We start from the raw sequence: 19,877 nt of genomic DNA, 5'->3' as shown, positions 1-19,877 counted from the left end.
GTAGTAGTGGAGCCCTGGCAGTATTTGGACACTAACAAGAAAACTCCAGCAGTGCTTGTAGAAGCATCAGGCCCAGGGAGGTCAGGGGCTCCGGGTACCTGTTTTGGTCAAAGGAATTGAGAAGAGCTGCTGAAGAAGCTTGTTTTCTGACGTTCTCAGGACTACAACCACATCAGCAGGTAGAGTATCTCTGTTTTTCTCAAGAACCCCAGAAGCATCATATAATACCTGCAATGTAAACAGCAAATAGCAAACTAGTCAATATCATCCATTGCTAGCAACACTGGTAAGTTGTCTGAGGTCAGTCATTAATCGACCAACGTACAGAATTTGTCTTGACACAGTTGTGCTTTTAAATCCAGTCCACAAGATAAGGCGGAAAAAAATGTAATTTCTGACACACCAATTTATCTTAACTTGTTGTCCAGGTGCTCTTTGAAAAAAAGAGTCATATCACATCGGAATAATAATGAAAATACATTGGGTACTATATCTTTGGCCACTATATGTAAAGCATCCATCCTATGAGGTAAACACTATTATTATCCCCATTTTACTGGTGAGTGAACAGAGTCCTAGAGAGAAAACAAATAATATGCACATTTCACAAGTCACAGGCAGGCTTCCAAACCCAGACACTTTGGGCTCCGAGCCCATACCCACCATACCGTTGTTGCTTCCCAAGGTACTCACGGCATGTGATCGCTCAGGGATGCTGAGCCATTTTTGGTTCTCAGAACAGGAGGGATCCAGGTCAGAGAAATTTTAAGAACACTCCAGAGAAATAAGCATTGAGTGACAAATGAATTCAGAAAAGAACAGGAGTCCAGAAAGAAAAAGATCCTTCCTATCCATCTCCCGCCCCTTAAAATCAAGAAAGGAGAAGAGGGAGAAAGGGAAGATGGGTGAATAGGAAATAAGTATAAAAGGACATGGAGACAGAGTGGAAGTGTAAGGAAGAGGATAGGAAAGGAGGGAGCAGGCTAGATAAGGGCATCTCAGACGTCAAGGACATCAATATATGGGCAGACATCAGTGCTAAGGTGAGTGAACGATCTAAGGGTAAAAACTGGGTTGCAATTTCTAACAAATATCCAAAATAGATACTATGCACTATGTGGAGAGAAAAGCAATCCTCTCTACTTACATTAGAATTGCCTTTCAACCAACCTCCAGTCAGGCATACTTAATTTCAATACTATGATATGAATATGAAAAATGATTTCAGGGTGCCTGGGTGGTTCAGTCAGTTGAGCACCTGATCCTTGATTTCAGCATGTGTCATGATCCCAGGGTCATGGGATTGAGCCCTGCACTGGGCCCATACTGAGCATAAACCTGCTTAAAATTCTCTCTCTCTCTCTCTCTGCCCCTCTCCCCCACGCGTGCTCTCTCTAAAATAAAAAATAAATAAATATTTTTAAAAAGTAAAAATAATTTCAATAAATCTTACATCAACAAAATAATCCAAAATGCCTTTTATTGAACTCCTACCCATTTTTTTTGGACCCAGGGCCTCAGCAGACCCCCCCAGAACCAATTAGCCATAATTCCAATGGCTCCTTTGAGAGTAACTCAAGCAATGAGTTGTTGGCTGCAGAACTAGAGAGTTTCCTGAATTAGTCACTACTCTACTTCAGGAACTTGACATGAGACTGAGGCATAAGTTATGAAAGGTGGAAATTTCTGTTAATGATATAAAAGCTTAATATCTGGATGATGAAGTGAATTTTTTTCCCTTTTTATCTAGACATTTTTGGTTCCCTAAAGACACATAGAGTTAAACTGCTAAAAACTGAGCCCCACTGTGATATGAACCCTCCACTGCTACCTACACATTTCCAAATGACTTTAATGTGCACATTCACTGCTCAACACTGGGAAAGCTATACTATGTTCTCTCTCTGGAGAGCTGTCACTTCTGGGCCAAACCTCAGGTGAGAGGCAGATGGCAGCTCCATAGTCACCCCAGCAAGAAATTGCTTCTTTACCAGGGGTGACTTTCTGTGAGCAGCACACTGAGAAAGTTTGGGAATTATGATTAGGTGTTCAAGAGGAATTAAAAGGAGAAAAGAAACCCGTAAGAAATTTTGTGAGCAGCACAGACAGGGTAATATGGACACTGACCCCTGTCAAATTCAGGTTTAATGACACACACTTGCCTCACCTTTCCGGCATAGTGCAGGATGCCAAAGCACAGCTCCACTCCTTTGGGCCTCCAGAAGTATTTGCATCGCAGATTATCTTCAAATTTATCTGTGTGGATTTTCATGTTTAAAAGTTACAATGAGAATTGTTGGCTCCTTCAAACAAAAGGTCACTCCTTGAGCCAGGAGTGACCCCAAATAGGGATTTCAGAGCAGTCTGATAGTGTCGTTGTATGTACAACAGTAGAGAAAAATGCCCTGTTGAAATGGGCTTACCATCAAGTCTTCGTTTAGTTGTTTTGTATTTGTCTTTAGCGTCAGGCGATGCCCTAACATCTTGTTTTGTTCTAAGAACTCCTAGCACGGACACTGATGACACCAGAACTCTGACCAATTAGCTTTAGAACCATAAAGATATCCCACAGAAGAAGGCAAACAACCCTCGTTTAAACTTATCATGGCAACTTGTGACGATTTCACAGGTAAAAGGAAACCACCGAAGGTGACAATGTCAACTCCTGAAGAGAATCTCTCCCACCAATCAATTTCCTATCTGGGGAAAAGACTTGAAGATTTCTGTTCCTCCCTCAATAAACAATGTTTGCTACTGTTGTAACTGAGAGCCTACTCTGTGTGAGGATCTGTGCTAAGTACTAAATGGATACAAAGATTGGGGCTTTGTTGCCCTAAATATCTCACAATCTAAGCGAGGGAAGGGATCATGTACAACACTGAAGACTGGAGAAGCAGATGGACAAAGGGAACGGGGATAGAATACAAAGGGCCTTTAATGCTAGGATGAAGTGTCTTACTGGCAGGCCATAGACAATAGTAAACTAATGAAAAGGTGGCTTTAGAAAGACTAAATTAGCTGGGATGTCCAGGGTAGATAGGGTAAGTATGAGTCTAGAAGCCATGAGACCAGAAGGGTCTTCTATACAAACTTGGACTAGAGGTGGATGGGATCCAGGCAAAGATATGAGAGAAGGGTATGAAAAGGAGGAGAAGCAATTATTGGTTATAGGAAATAAGGGACAGGAAGGTATAAAAAATGATATTGACAAAGGATAAAGGTATTTACGTTGGCAGCAATAGGAGTGTGAGGAGGGCTTGGTGATGGGTTTGCTTTAAGACACAATCTGTCAGGACATTTGCTGAATATTTCAATGCATTAAAAATAGAGCCTATACTTGCATAGCCTACCAGGTGGCCAAAATGCTCGGCCACGCTCATTTGATGACATGAACCAAGTTCTCTTCTGAGTGCATTATGCCTTTTACAAAAGATACCTACCAACCAGGGTCTGATCAGTTGCTTGGGGAAATCGACTTTCCTCATCCAAAAGTGCAAGCAGTCCCAGGGGCTTCTGGAGGAACATGTCCAAGAGTGGGCGGTTGTCCTCATACATCACAGGTGTAGCATCAATGCCTTCATTCTGATATTCCACCTGGAGGGAAATGGATTGTGAATGTCTCCAGCCCAAAACTGGCCTAGGTGGCACCAGGCTGCTTTGGCATGCACATTCTGTGTCTGGAAACACTGACTGTATGTGGAAAACAGGCTGTGTTTTATGGGTGTAGCAAAGGAGTCTTCTGCATATAGCACTGTTGAAGCTTTGGGTTTAAGTCTGACCTACAGGCACAGCCTGTGGCAGGCAGCTGAAGTCAGCAAAAGAAGGGACAGTGCTGTCTCCCAAATACCAACTTGGTAACTTGTAATTTAGAAACTGACATGGAATGGAAGGGAAGCTGAAAAAAAAACTATTTTGGTGATGAATATGGTTTAAACCAGGAAGAAAACAGACATCTATCTTCTACAAAGGATTCTGCAAGGGAATCATCTCCGGCTGGAAAACAAAGAAAATTCCAGATTTCCCAGGGAAAATAAATGCAGGGAGCCTTGGCTGAAAAGGAGGTGGAATTTCACACAGAGTGGGAGGGGAGGGGAGGGGTGGGTGATCCAGATTTATCCAGGTCCACTGGTAAAACCAATACTTCGTGTTTATCTAATCACAGCACAGTGTGTGTATGCCTTCACTTCTACATTAAAACAAAGGGCTTAGTATGTTTCGTTGTTCAACAACTTCATACAAGATAGAATCTTGGGGTTAGGGTAGAAATTAGGGTGGAGGGGAAGGTCCCCTAGCTTTTGGGCACATGAGCTTCACACTCAATTTGATTTACCATTAAACTCATAGTGAAAAGACTTCCATTTGGAGAAAACCAAGAACATATCTTACTCCTCCCTGGAGACGTTCCACCCCCACCCCAGCAGTTACTGTGGGACCTGGTGTGCAGGAGATAGGGGATGGGGATGGCCCATCTGGGAGTTAAGAACAGTAAGAACCTGTGCCCTGAATTCAACATCATCCTGTGTCATTTTGGACACTTATTTTACTTAAATAAGGTAGGAAGAGAATGTAGCATTTTGGACAAGGTGCATGAAACAGTTTAGAAGCAACAATTAAATAACTGGCTTGTCACCAGCTCCACTCAAGTGAGGAAATGTAACTTTCCACAGAAATCAAGACTTTTTTTTTCAGGCTAAATTTAGACTATTTATTTTGACAGGACAGGCAGGACTGCCTCACCAGTGTTTTTTTCCTTAGAATCTTTTACCTGTTAGCCTAACAGGGTTTCCCCTTCTAATTGTGGGCAGCTTGGAGGCACCTTCCCCACCAGGTTTAGTTACTTCAGAGTTCACTATTACCTGCTCAAGAGCAAAAACGTGCTGGTTGAAATAGTACTGGATTTGCTCATTGGCAATGTTTATGCAGAGCTGCTCAAATGAATTTCTCCCAAAGTTCTCAAATCCAAAAATATCCAAGATCCCCACATTCATACCATCATCTGCACTACTGCATTGAAGAGAAGAAAAAAAATTGTTAGGGGAAGAAACATTCATCTCAGGATGATGTTAAATACATATGCCCGTGTGTTTACCAACATATATGGCCACTCATGGAAAGCAGCATTCAGCCACCTCTGAAGGAAGAAACAGTTTGCGTTCTAAAGTATTCATTCCTTCAGTTTTTCAACAGTCTTTCCAACTTTTTTTAAGCAGTAGAATCCTTTAAAATCTTACTCAGAAACTCCATAAAGAGAAAGATTAACGAGGAACCACTCTATTGGAAGGGGCTAGAACTGCTGCCCATTCACTATTTCACCTTCCCACCCATAAGGCTTAATTGGAAGAACACTCTTTAGAACTTGATGTTGTCAATTCTTCCACAATATAGAAACCGTCAATGCTTAGAAAGAAATAGTAGTAACAGCAGCAGTAGCAGTAGTAATGTAATGATATAATGTAAATAATGTAAGATATGGTGCTTTAGAACTTTACATGAAACTACATCTCATTCTGAAAACAACACTATGAGGAGGATATCATTACCCTCATGTTACAGATGAGAAAACTGTGACTTAGAATATGGGATTGATCCAGCTCTAGAGCTTAGATGCAGACCCAGTTTGCCCAGCTCCCAGACAAAGCTGTTCTCTTAAACACTACACTGTCACAGCTCTGTCAGTCATGTGCCTCTTCCATTGTCCTGGATACCATTCTCCTTTTAAAGGTAAAGACTTGAGAGCTTCACTAAAGAAAACTCATGAGTGGACCAAACATTTTCTCTTGCAAATCTAGGAGACACTGGGGTCAATGACAGCTCTCCCAGGGCCTCTGCTTCCCGAGGGAACTTGCCATATGCTTTTGTCTGGCTGCAGGAGTGTATTGATGCGATTTACAATCCAACTGAAGAGCCTCGCATACAAGGCTTTGGACATGGCGTCTCGGACATCCGCGGCTCTGTCGACAGTGTTGGCACGGATGATGGTCTCACCCCGGGTGACCACACAGTGTGAGATAAGGGCCTCTTGGAGTTCTTCGGGGCTGATGCAGAGAAGGGAGGCAGCTGGAATACAGGGTAAGGATGACCAGAGAATGTAGTCATCCATCCATCCATTCATTCATTCAGCCAGCATTTATTCAACATCCACTATGTGTCAGGCTCTCCCTAGGCACTTCAGATGCAAAGGTAAACAAGCCAGGTCCCTAACACCAAGAAGCATCCAGATGGACACAGTAACAGAACATCCACACTGTTCTGAAAGCTCTTCCCAGGTATTTGATGAAAAAAAGTGAGAGGAGATGGTCTTTGGTCAAATAGCCGGGGACTACACTCTTCTCAAGAGTCAAAAAGCACATTACTTTATTAAAGGCAGTAAAAGATACTGTTTAACACAAATGGTTTTTATTTAAATCAGTTTTTTTCCCCTAACTCAGGATTTGGTTTCCTTGTGCCATCATCTCCTATAGAACTTCAAAAATAAATAGTGCCTGACTTCTCCCCTGGAGATGCTGATTCAGTGGATTCAGAGACAGATCCACCTCTTGTATTTTTTCAAAAACTTGTAGCTGGTTTTCAAAACTAGCCAGTGTTGACACCACTGCCCAAAGTGACCTGCCACAAAATTCTTTTCTGCAGAGCATTTATTTGCAGCTTATAAAAAGAATTGTGATGGTCTACAAGACATCCTTTGGGAAATCCCAGTTGGTGAAAATACCCAAAGTCAGTACAGAGACCAGCAACAGCTACTCTATATTTTACAGCATCTCGAGAAAGTACCAAAGTGAAAGAAACATGTATTTTGGCTACACAGTGCACAGACATCAAACAATTACCATTTTCCAAAGCTTCAGCATTGGGCACCTCACTTTTATCAGTTTGATGTTGAGAGGAAATAGCTGCAAACTCAATGTTTCCAATATTCAAAATCCCAGCCAAAATTCTGTACACTGAGTGCACCTCCTGAAAAGGACAGCAAGAGCCATGTTTGGTCACTGCCAATCAAACTAACAAACCACCAGCACTGCTAGTTGTCCACTGAAGTCCAACACACACACACCCTTTTCCTGGGCACACAAATAATTTCCAAACTTCCCTTGAAGTTAGACAGTAGAACTAAACTCTTAACAAAGGAGCAAGAGGAATGACGTGGGCAATTCTGAGCCCAGTCTTACAGAAACAAGCATGCCTCCTCCATGCTTTCTTTCCCATTATTGCTGGCTGGAACGCCCAAAAACCCAGCCTCAACTATGCAGCTGACTAGGATTCCTGAGACTAATGACTGCATGGAACAAAGTTGTTCTGCAGCGTGAACCTCTCACCATGAAATGCTTCCGTCAGGGAGAACTGATCTTCTTTGTTCTTTATGCCACTTTGAGCCACTTCCCTCACTAATACCAATTCCCAAATTCAGGTATGTTCTTTCTTCAACACAAGAGAGGAGATGTTTCCTTAACCTCTTTTGAATAGCTTTTATGAAATAGTTATCAGGGCATTTATTAATGGCTCATTGAACATTCTGAAGTTAAATAATAGAGTATATAATTATGAATGAGGTCAGGAAATATTCTGACTCACTAGAAATTATTTGTGATATTGTGATATAATAAAAACATAGATTTGGTCTTCACTCCAATCTCTGGCACAAGAGTTTATACAACCCTTGGGATTATGAGTGGTAGGTGTTAAAGGAATATCCTCTGTCATTCAGAGTAAGCCCCTCAGCCGTAACTGAGTTCATGCCAATGAGGTGACTCTTAGCGAATGGGGGCTAGTTGCTAGAGAGACCACAGATTAAAGGGTAAGAATTTTTAGCTGAATCCTGGACTTCCAAGGAGGGGAGAATCCTGGAGATTGAGTTAATCACCAATTGGCAATAATTTAATCATTCATGCCTATGTAATGGAGCCTCCATTTAAACCCATAACTGATGAGGCTCAGAACACTTCCAGGTTGTTGAACACATGAAGGTGGTGAGAGGAGGGGTACCCCTTTCCCAAAACCTTGCCCTATGTATCTCCTCTTTCACTTGGCTTCTCCTGAGTTTTATCCTTTACAATAAAGTAAACTGTTTTCCCAAGTTTTTTGAGTCCTTCTATCCAATTAATAAACTCAAGTTTGGGATCTTGGGACCCTAAACCTCCCATTTCATAGCCATTTGGTCATTAGGAGAACCCTACTGAACAAGCAGGACTTGCCATTAGTGTCTGAAGTGGGAGCAGTCTTAGGGAACTGAACCCCTCACTTGTGTGATCAGATATTAACTCCAGGTAGGCAGTATCAGAAGCGAATTGAATTATAGGAGAATTGGTTGGTATGGGGGGGGGGGATCTCCACACATTTGATGTCAGAGTGTTGTGAGTGAAGATAGTTTAGATTATCTAAGCCCTATTTTTATATTGAAAGTTAAATATATAAGTAGCATTAGTGGTAAAATATAAAGTATATTTATTTATTTAAACATATGCATTTCCTGTAGGTGAGATAAATGGGTAGCCAGTAAATTTCTGCATCTTATGCTTATAGAGAAAAGTACTTCCACAAAAACACGGTGAGGAACTTGATTTAGTACTATACGCAGCAGCAAACTAATAGGAACCGTCATTAGATCATTGATAAAGCATTGTTCCCAAATTGAGCCTTCCTGTGAACATTCCTCAGTAAAGCCAACAACTGAACATAGACTGTAATAGTGACATCTGCTGGATACCTGATAATGCTACAAAGACAAATGAGGATTTTAAACCAGGCTTCTGCTATAGATAAATATTGTTCTTCAAACTTCTAAATCAAAGGCAAATTGTCCTGTTTCTGTGGTCAAGAATCACTGTTTTAATCACACAACTTAAGACTGGCTAAGGAGAACACCTACCAAATGGGTTTTCTGGGACTAGTGTGGATTTAACATGACAGTACCTCATTACCTCGATCAATACAATATGAAGCTCATGGAATGCAACAAGCAAGCAACTTCCCAGGGGGTAAACAGAGACTCTAAGGCAATGAGTTTGATATATCTATTATTTCTGTACCCAGTTATCTCAAAAAGTTATCTAAACTCTCAATACTCTGAGGAAAAAAATGTACTTCCTCTACTTAACACACACACATGCAACATATATGACCATACAAGGCATGAAACCTCCCAAAATAGGGCTTCCAGGCATTTCACCACTGGGGTGATTATCCCCAAAGGAAATGGTAGTTCTCACCTAGTTGTTTCTCTGGCAATATTCTCTTCAGCACAATACTCAGACATTTGCTCTTTTAAAAAACAAAACTACCCATGTGACCTTCAGTGAAAATTTTAGGGTTCAAACACTGTGAATGACTGAACCTAATGGTAGGTTGGGTCTTCTTCCTTGGTTTAGACAAGGGAACTTGAGAAGGGTATCCAATGTTGACCTCATTATGGAGGAATTAGCCTTAGAGTGCTCTTTATGCTACAATTCCAAGCTATTCCACTTGACTCCTTCAGTCTCCCCCTTAGATTAATTAGTTCTGCCTTTCTGGCCTAGGAACCTATATCCACCCTTATGGTCAAATCAAAACATCACCCATATCCTGTCATGTTAGAGGACAATCAGTAGCAAGTTCATCTGTGGGATTACATCTCCCTCCCCAGTACTTTTTTTTTTTTTTAATGCTTATTTGAGAGACAGCGTGAGCAGGCATGCAAGCGAGGGAGGGGCAGAGAGGGAGGGAGGGTGGGAGGGAGAATGGGGGGGAGGGAGGGAGAGAGGGAGGGAGGGAGAGAGAGAGAGAGAGAGACAGAATGAATCCCAAGCAGGCTCCACGTTGTCAGCGCAGAGCCTGATGTGGGGCTCAATCTCATGAACTGTGAGATCAAGACCTAAGCAGAAATCAAGAGTCAGATGCTCAACTGACTGAGCCACCTAGGCATGCCCCACCCCCAGTACTTCTTCATCAAGTCTCTTCTTTTCTCCCCACAGCTATCCTGAGAAAGATTTTCACCTTCCTCACTTTGCTTATTTCCTCTTGTCTGATCTCCAGCTCTATGCACCCTTTCCTGGCATCCTGCCTTTGCTACAGAATCCTGTTACAATGCTCTATTTTTTATTTCTTATGTTTTCAACTTTCTACGTGATAACACAAAATAACCTCACTCAGGACAGGAATACTCTCAAGAAGACTAACAACTCCTCCAGCTGGTTTTCCAATTCACTGTTGATGAGTATGAATTCATTTTTATCATCAATCAGAAGTGGGGAAGAAAGAGCCTTTCTCCATCAGCATCTCATGCAGGATGTCTTTGCTGCTTCTTTCCTTTTCTCAGAAGATACTCCTTTCACTGATGTAGGTATTCTCTCAATAAAGTTAAAGCTAAGCAGAACATTGAGAAGGATCTTAGTTTTCCATTAGCCTGGAGCTGATTTCCATTTAGCCTGGAGTTGCTCCCAGCCTGGCTCACAGGCATCTCATGGTAGTTGTTTCTCTGTTCCTCTCCTAGGCATTTACTTGTCCTCTCACTATCTCTTTACCTTGTTTCCTTTTTACAAGTCTCTAGTTTTTTACCAGCTGCTCTAAGTACCACATTAGGCCCAATTAAAGGGCTTTCTCCCTTAAGGGCTCTATCCCAACACCTTTCTTCAGTTTCCTTTTCAGAGGATGTTTCACCTCTGAAAAGAAAAATGTTTTCACAACGTTTGTATCTTGAAAGCCAATGATGGGTTTAAAAACATTTGAGGGTAGGGGGTGTATATCAATCATACATCAATAAAGTTTTAAAAACATGGTAAGTCCTATTGTCTATCATTTGAACACTGAAAATCCTCAAGATCTCCCATTTACATTTTAACACATAAACCCTTCGGTTTCTCTTCAGCAATATTCTCCCAAATACATAATCTGTCTTGAAGAAAGGGAAAAAATTTTGCCCTAATCTCAAAGCCTTCTCCCTAACCTCTTCATCAAGGGATCTGCAGTAAAATATCCAATCTTGACCCTCACACAGATAATCTGCCTAAAATCTTTTCATGTAGTATTAAATATAAACATACCTAAAACTCAATTTAATACATTATGATTATTCATATACCAGCAAGACAAGCATTAATATTAAACAAAAATAATAATGTTTGATTCCAAAAAGGCATGGATCTTCATAATAGGGTGTTAGGTATAATCCCACCCACCCAACCCCCAACCCCTGCCCAATCCCCTGCAAGGAACCATCATTGTTAGTCAAAGACTCCTTCTACCAGGGAGGTTTCTTTACAATAAACTCAGGGTCAAGTGTTCTTTCTGATACTTTTGGCTGATGTCCCAGAATTAAAATTCATGTTCTTGAGTCTGCACTAAGGTTTGCTACTTATAATTTTGCTATGGGAGTTTGGAGGAATCTGAAGAATACTATGAGGATTCCTGCAGGGTACTTAGTGACATTATAAGAAAAGAGGGTGACCATCATTTTGATTAAATTGACCAGTTTATTTAAGCTATGTCTAGAAAATGTCCCTCTGTCTAGAAATAAACTTAAGAAAAAGTTCTGATACATCAGCTATTTGGCATCTGATCCCTGACTACGTTCACCTGAATCTTTCTGAATTTAGTCAAACTACTTTGAGTTTATAAAGTAAACTGAGTGAATTCAGCAAAAACAGGTTGTCTATAGAGACATAGACAAAGATATAACCAAAGAATTTAAGATCAGAGAGATCAGAGCCAGCCTCTTCCTTCCATTTCCAAGGTTGCTGACATAAGTTGGTTTATTTCCAGTATCAATTGATATGGGACACGGTGAAACTATAAACATATCATTACATTCTCGTTATTCATTTTATAGTCCAGATCAGGCAGAAATTATGTCTACCACTTTTTACACTTCTTCCTTTTCACATTTATTCATTCATTCATTCAATTCAATTCTACTATACTTTTTTTTCATCAAGGGTTGGGGATGGCTTACCTCAAAGACACATACTTTTAGCATATTTAGTTTGTTTTGTTTTTTGTTATCTTAAAACAGCTTGATTTATTATTATTTGCAATACATTTCTATTATTAGAACAAAGCCATTATATACGTTCTTTTAGAGCTAGGACCAATCTCTTCACAGTATTCTACACCCATCTTTATAGTCATTGAAAGCAAAATATTATTAACCTTATGACTAACTTCTCTATTGTTCCTGTACCCTTTTCAGGTAGTATGCCCCTGAACACTTTGGCATGACCGAGGTGACTTGAAATCGTTCTACTGCCATCTCCACCACGCTTGGACTCTTCTGGTGATGCATCTTGATAACAATCAGCTCTACAAATTAATAACCATAAAGGTCCTTTAATAAGGCTGGAACCTGTTCAATTGCTCTCCTCTAAGGAGCCAAGGGAAATACAGTTCTGTTTTTATCTGACCTTTGGGATTTTCCACTGTCTGTCAGTCTAAAGTCAGTGGGAGGCAGACAGAGAAAATTAACAGCTGGCTAGAAGAAAAGAAAGGTATTATTATGACTAAAATCAGCCATGCTGGGAAGGGAAGGGCTGGCCAAACTCATTAGATTACAGAAGCAATACTTTACCCAGAGTGGCTGTCCCAGGGTAACTGGAGTGTCTTGTAATCTAATCCCTTAAGATTTAACACTCTCACCTACCTCCTAATCATTCACCTCCTTTCTTGGAAAAGCAAAAGAATCTGTGTATTTTGCCAAATTGATGGCATGAAGCCCAGAAACTATGACATAAATGTATCACAGAATAATATTTGAACCCAGGGTTATAAATATCTTCTGTCACCCCTGGCATATATTTAATAGAGACAGCCTGTATCTCGTAAGATAAGAGTAGTCGAGTACTTAGAGCTAGAGGTAATAATGTGCAACTGTGTACCATGGAGAAGGAAGGGACTGTAAGAAAGTTGAAAAGGTTTAAATTAATTTGTTTTGGTACACAAGGAGCTACTTGCATAAATATATTTCTGAGCCTTGGTGTAACCTACATATTCCTATACTCATATTACACAACACACTTTAATGGCTGGAACAACCCCAACTCAGAAAAGGGCAGTATTGTTTTGGTGTTTGTTATCACAGCTGTAGTGAACTGATGACAACGGTAATAATTTGCAGGCATGTGGCACTTACAACAGTACTTCTAATTTAATATTCACTTGTGCTTGTTAAAATGCAGATTCTGGTTCACAGGTTCATAGATGGACCTGAGAGTCCGCATTTCTAACAAGCTCTCACATGATGACAATATTTCTGGTCTGATCAGACCATACGTTGAGGAGCAAGACCTCATACATAACCAGATGGCATTTGAAAAGAAAGTATCCTGCCCCAGCTTAGAACATTCACATCTACAAGATACAAGAATATTAACACCTGAGTTTCTTTTTCTTTTGGGAATCACCTACCTTGTCAGTGAACCCTATAATCCTGAAGCAATGCTGAATTGCTTCAAATTGTCTTCTGTAAGATTCCTTGGAAGTGATGTCGTGTATCACCCTTCCAGTTTCATCAGCTATGTACCTAAATGGAGTATGACCAAATATAATGAGCATTGACGTGGCAAATGGCACCCCAAATACCAGGGCATCACTGGGCTCCTTCTTCACAAGGGCATTTCCCTTTCAGTCCAATTGCAGTGGAATAATGGTGCATGTGGCTGAGTAAAATGGCCGCAGTTAAGTTTTTAAACGTTCTAGAAAATGCAAAAGGTGAATGGCTGCAGTTAAGCTTTTGAGTTTCTGGAAAATGAAAATGGTGCCATTCACCTTGGGTATTTCAACTTAAGACACTATCAGTGTCCAGTTAGGAAAAACAGTTCCATTTATTTCCAAGTTTTCTCAATTGCTAGTTACACATTCATTAAAAATCAACAACTAAAACCCCTGATACTTACCTAGGAGGCTTTTCCTCAGGAAGTCTGAACTCAGAAAGTTTCTTCTGGTGATAAAGACCAGCATAAATATAGTAAAATATGTGAAAATTTTTCTCTCCCCTGGAAGAAAAGAGGGGAGAGGATATTATTAATGACATATTCTGGGGCCTCCCCACTTTAAGTAATCTATACCATCTTTCTGTGAAAAATATTATCCTGTAGCAAATTTGCATTTTCAGGCAATTAAATTTGCCACATCCCAATTACAGAATAGTAATAGTGATAGGATTAGTATAGTAATTGTCACAGTGTCACATTATTAAACACACTTATCTTTACGCAGAAGGAGGTTTTAGAGAATGGAACATTCAAACGTCACAGTCAGGTTATACACGTTTAGAGATATTTCTAGTACAGCCCAAAGGACGAGGCATCTGTGTCACATGCCTTCTGTTAGTAACCCGTGTTGCTTCAGAAACAGTGATAACAGCTTAGACATGTCAGTCAATCTCCCTATTTTATTGGAGCCCCCAGACAGTGGCTATCCAGTCCTACGGCAAGGTAGGGAGCAAAACTGGGTCCCGGACTGAGGTCTCCACTCTTTCAAACCTGTGTTCTTTCAAATGCAATTCAAAGCAGTATGCACCAGTTCCCCTGCCAGTGCAGAGCCCAAAGTGGGGCTCAAACCCACCAACCACGAGATCATGACCTGAGCCGAAATCAAGAGTCAGATGCTTAATCAACTGAGCCACCCAGGCACCCCAAGAATTTTTTTCAACTGGTCCTTCAGCATAGACAATTTGAAAAGCTCTGCTCTGGGTCCCTTTCCTTCCTCTGGAGGAGGGCAGTCTCTTCTGTTGATATCCCAGGATTTGACAAATCCTCATTTTGGCCAATTTAGCTCTGTGAAAAGAAATCGTTCTACTCCTTGTTCCCATCTGTGACACGGGCCCCACTCTTTTCTTCAGATTCTTCTAGGTATCCTGGTGTTCCTTTGTCATTTATCCTGCCAAAGCTCTTCTAGGATATTCGTATTCCTCTCTTGTATTCCAGATGCCTCTGCTCACCATTTCTCACTCATCTGTTCCCTCAACTAATTAATTTACCTAGTGTCAGTCAGAGCAAGCACTGTACCAGGTGCCAGGGATACAGGACTAAGAGGATTCCTGCCTTCTGGAGCCTCCCTTCTAGTGACAGAGTTAGATAAAACAAGGAAACTTGTGATGAAGGCTTTGAAACAAACAAAAGGCTAAGATGAAGAATAAGGTTGGGGGATAAGGGCTGCTTGTGTTAAGTCAAGGGAAGGACTCTCTAAGGAAATAACACTTAGGCCAAACATTGAAACATGAGAAGGGACTGGAAGGAGCTACAGAAAGAAGGGGGAAGAGCATTCCAAAGACAGGGAGCAACATATACACAAGGGCTCTGAGCCTGACACCCACATAGAACCAAAAAGATGCTAGGGAGAAGGGGGTGGGCAGGTAGGCAGGGCCAGCCCATACCAGGCCTTGTTAGGCCATAATGAGGACTTTGTTGATTAAGCAATTAGAATTCTTTGAAGTGTATTAAACTGGAGCCAAGAAGCACTTTAAGTATATAACATGAGTAGATCTGTGTTGAAAAAGTACATTCTAGCTGCAGGATGAAGACTAGACTGTAAGAAGCCAAGATGGATGCAGGGAGACCAATTAGGAGGTCGTGGTGAGAGAGCAAGCAACTTGGACAGGTATCAATTATAGTGCTGATGGAGAACAAGAGTAAGCTTACAGATATATCTGGAGGAACAACTAAAAGAACATCCTGAGAGAATGAATGAGGGTGGTGTGAGAAAAGGACCTGGAGTCTGCCTCCCAGGTACCTAACTTGAGCATCTAGCGATGATGGCACCATTCATGGAGACGGTAAAGCCCTTTTAGGGCTTTATGAATCAGTATGCCTGGTGCAAATATCACTTATTCTTTAAACTCTGATAAAATGTGCAGGCTTCAGCTGACCCATCTTGATCTTACCTTCTTACAGTTTTTTTTTGCAGATACCTCTAGTTTTAATTCTTCTTAACATTGCCTATCAACATCCATCCCTACATAAATTCAATTTAATTTTCATCCTGTATCCATCAGGTTTGGTTAGGTTTTGTTGAGATAACAAATATTCCAAAGATCTCAGTGGCTTAACTGAACAAAGGGTTACTTCTTGCTCAGAGTACCTGCCCACTGAGAGTCAGCAAAGGGAAGGGGGTGTGCTCATCATAGACACTCATGGGCCTAGGCTGATGCAGCAGCCACCATCTTGCACTTTGCCAGAGGGTCTTGTCATTACACGTTCATTTGCCAGAACTGATCATATGACCACATCCAACTACAGTGTACGTAAAAGAGAAATCCTACTATGTGCTCAGAAGGGAGCAGATCAGAAAAGTTAGGTGAACAGGATTTGCATGAGCCCCGTTTTCTCCTCATTCAGTATCTTCAGTCTATTTTACCTCATCACTGCTATCAGATTGAATAAACTTAACAAAAATATTATGGTATATTAGGCACCTATTATGTTTCAGAGTTTATATTTGGTATAAATCACATTATCTCATTTGATTCTCATAATAGTCCTGTATGGATGACTTTCTTATGCCCTTTTTGCATGTAAGGAAAATACGATATGAGGATATTTACACTAAGTGACATATAAAATGAGTGACATAGCTGTGATTGGAACCCTCTTCACATTATCTTCCTAAAAGACCTTTTACATTTGAACATAGAAAACTGTGTTTTCCATTCTGTCGGATGCAGCTCCATAAACTTTAAAATCACCCTAATTTGGGGAGAAAGAAGCAAGTGACCTCATAAAAATTAATCAAGAAGCCACAGGGAACCTGAAATAACTCTCACTCTGTCTTTTTGTTCATTTGTTTAATTTGCATGCCAGTCCCTATTTTGTGAAGAAACTGCAAATGTGTGGCAGGAGAGGATGCTTGAACCCTTACCCTAGAACAAGTCCTGTAGATTCTTCTTGCATAATCTCTCTCAGATTCATCCACGTCTTTCCACCTCCCTCCACTGCTACTATCTTAGTGCAGGCCTACATTCTATCTCACATGGATCTGGCAACAAACAGTCTCCTAATGGTCTCAACACAATCCCTCTTGCACCTCCTCAATCCATTTTCCCCACTGAAACCAGAGAGATCATTTCAAAATGCCCCTTGGGTTTTGTGACTCCTCTGCTTGAGAACATTAAATGGTTTCCTATTGCCTTTAGAATAAGGTTCGAAATCCCCAGCCTGGTTCCAAAGCCCTGCATGATCTGGTCTCAGGCTCATCTTTGCCTGTCTCCCCCTTTTTTTGGGAAGAGCACCACCTTGCTGGCCAACTCTTAGCGATCCTCAGGTCTCAGATTAACTGTCTCATACACAGGGAGCCCCTGTCTTCCTGGATTAGGTCGGGTGCCCTTCCTTCTCTTGTTTTACCTTCATAGCACTTTATATTGTTTCCTGGAACTTATCATAATGGTTCTGCATTTGTTTATTTACTCGTTTTAATGCCTGTGGTCCTCCCTCCCCTCCCCCAACAATCCCCCATCCAGTCTGAGCTCCATGAATACTGCAACCTTGTCTTGCAACTCCAGCAGAGAGCTCAACACTAGCATACAACAAGCATTCAGGAGTTACTGAATAATGCACGAATGGACCATGCTCCTGAGGAAGTCTGGTGTCCTGCAATAATAATAGGAAGCATGGCTAGCCCTCTAATAACATGTACTACACACGGCACTCTTTAAAGTAATTTTATATAAATGAACTCCTTCATCTTCATAGCAAATCCATGAGGTAGGCAATACAAGCATCTCCATTTCACAGATAAGGCACAGAGAGGTTAAGTAACATAACCAAGAACAGTCAATGTCAGAGTCAGCATTTGAATCCAGAGAAGTCCATGCTCTTCCTAAAACAAAGGTTGTTTTCCCCCCTACTGAATCTAGGGGAAAAAATCAGTACACAGAATACTATCAGTGCTTTTTTTAATGTACAAATTAAATTTTAACGTACCCAATGATTTTTAAAAGTATTCACAATGTTGCTAAATTCTACCTAGTACCAGCTCAGAAGAAAAGGGCATCCTGATCCCAAAGTACTCCCAACCCCAACCCTCTGTACTCAGCCTGCAAATATCTTTTAGGTTAGAAATTACCACTATCCTTTGCTTAAATAATTCCTTGTTCTTGGGAAGTCTGGGGGTAGGGGGACCTTGGATGCTAAGAACAAGGGTGAAATGGATTCATTAAGATTATGAAAGCCTCCTGGTCTATCTTCCAGAGCAAAAACAGAGTGATAAAATAGTGTACCTACACTGCCTGTTTTATAACTCTGGATTTTTCAAGGAGATACTCAGAGATTCTTGCCCCCATCACAGCTCCCGTTGGTGTAAACATCATTTCCAGGTATTTTCCAAAACGGCTGGAATTGTCATTGATGGCAGTGCGTGCATTTCCAAAGGCTTCCACCAGGGAGTTGACTTGCAGGATTTTCTCTCTCAGGGTCTGATTATTGGCCTGTGCCAAACAGACAACAGTCAGGAGGAGCTTCCAGAAATATCACTTTAGCAAAACTGCCACGCACCCCTCCCTACCCCCAAAATTCACATATTCTTTTTGGGAAGAACTTCACTTGGGAAAATTATCATCAGCCACTAGCACCGTTTTCTCAGATGAGCAACTAGTTTAGGTTATCAATTTTTACATCCACCACACTTTACTTAAAATCCTTGATAAAATGCCTGAACATTTTAGAAAGAATTTTAAACAGAGAGATCCCATAACTTTTCTCAGTCATCCATTATAATATTCAATTAACCTCATCTGTAAAAAAGATTCCTTAAATGTTTAGTTTCATAATACACTACTTCTCAGTACATGTAACTGCCAGTCTGTTTTTTTAAGTCATTCCTTCAATGTCCATTTAACCAAGCTAAAAATTTCCATTTCCTTCAACTTTTGCTCAAAGATTTCTATTTTCCAATCCTTTAATCAAAGCCTTAGTGGCTCTCCCTAATCCCATTCCTAGTGTTTAACCACTTTTACTACTTAATAGCTAAATGTTTCTATTACATTGAAAACATAAAAAATTAATTGCTGATAATCTAGTAAATTCGTGCTGGCATTATTTTCCTCACTACGTGAAAGAAGGATGACATGCTGACATCTTAAGAGGCCTAGCTATCAGGAGGTAAACATAATAAAGTCGGAAGGTTTTTATGTAATCCCTAATAAAAGCCAGTATTTCCATCATTTATAAAATATGCAGTTACTCTGTAAGGATTCTAGCCACAGTACATAAAGCAGATAGTCAATACCTTCCCCAAGAAAGTCAAATGCTGAACAATCAGGTGGGTGCTTTCCGTCTTCCCAGAGCCACTTTCTCCGCTGATGACAATGCACTGACACAGAAAATGAAGAGTGAAGAATTCATAGCACAGGGAACAACCTGTATGTTCAGCAATGGCTTTCATACAACATCTACCATTGCACACCTTAGTTTTTTCACTGAACGATAGATCTGAGGAATCTTTCCCTTTCTGTACATTGAGAGCTTTGACTTTTTCACAGCTGCTTGTTGTTCCATTGTACAGTTGCAGCATAATCTATTTAACCAGTCTCATATTGACAGATACTCCTTATGTTATTACAAGCAATACCACATCGAATAACCCTACATAGGGCATTATATCTACATGCAGCTTCTTCTGTAGAATAAATTCTCAGAAATGGGTTGTTAGACTAAAAGATAAAATGCATTTGTAAACTGCATAGATAGTACCAAATTGCTTTCCAAGGACTAGAACCAATCCAGGAAAGTGCCTGTTCTAGAGCCTCACCAATAGAGTATATTGGATTTTTGCCAATCTGAAATGCAGAAGAATAGTCTCTCAGTATAGTTTTAATTTGCATTTCTTTCACTATGAGTGACATTGAGGTCTTTTCATACGTTTAAGATTATTCATATTTTCTTTTTGTGACTAGCCCATATCCTTTGCTTTTTTTTTTTTTG

The 19,877-nt window shown here is 40.6% G+C and overlaps 1 protein-coding gene across 8 annotated transcripts in view; it reads right to left on the bottom strand.

Annotated features, from left to right (window-relative positions):
* MYO3B (myosin IIIB) overlaps positions 1-19,877 on the bottom strand; it is a 475,983-nt gene that overhangs the window by 204,849 nt on the left and 251,257 nt on the right. For all 8 annotated transcript variants that reach the window (XM_045033929.1, XM_045033933.1, XM_045033932.1 and 5 more), the window contains 10 exons: positions 19,183-19,266; positions 18,180-18,382; positions 13,857-13,955; positions 13,369-13,483; positions 6,828-6,954; positions 5,847-6,057; positions 4,857-5,004; positions 3,441-3,594; positions 2,168-2,256; positions 99-228 (listed from right to left, as the gene is read on the bottom strand). In XM_045033929.1, the coding sequence (XP_044889864.1) occupies positions 99-228; positions 2,168-2,256; positions 3,441-3,594; positions 4,857-5,004; positions 5,847-6,057; positions 6,828-6,954; positions 13,369-13,483; positions 13,857-13,955; positions 18,180-18,382; positions 19,183-19,266 (1,360 nt within the window). The remainder of the gene's footprint in view (positions 1-98; positions 229-2,167; positions 2,257-3,440; positions 3,595-4,856; positions 5,005-5,846; positions 6,058-6,827; positions 6,955-13,368; positions 13,484-13,856; positions 13,956-18,179; positions 18,383-19,182; positions 19,267-19,877) is intronic.

This window comes from Felis catus, chromosome C1 (genome assembly GCF_018350175.1).
Source record: "Felis catus isolate Fca126 chromosome C1, F.catus_Fca126_mat1.0, whole genome shotgun sequence".
In the NCBI taxonomy this organism is placed as follows: domain Eukaryota; kingdom Metazoa; phylum Chordata; class Mammalia; order Carnivora; family Felidae; genus Felis; species Felis catus.
The sequence above is the reverse complement of the archived record's forward strand: the minus strand, read 5'-3'. Positions and strand labels throughout refer to the sequence as shown.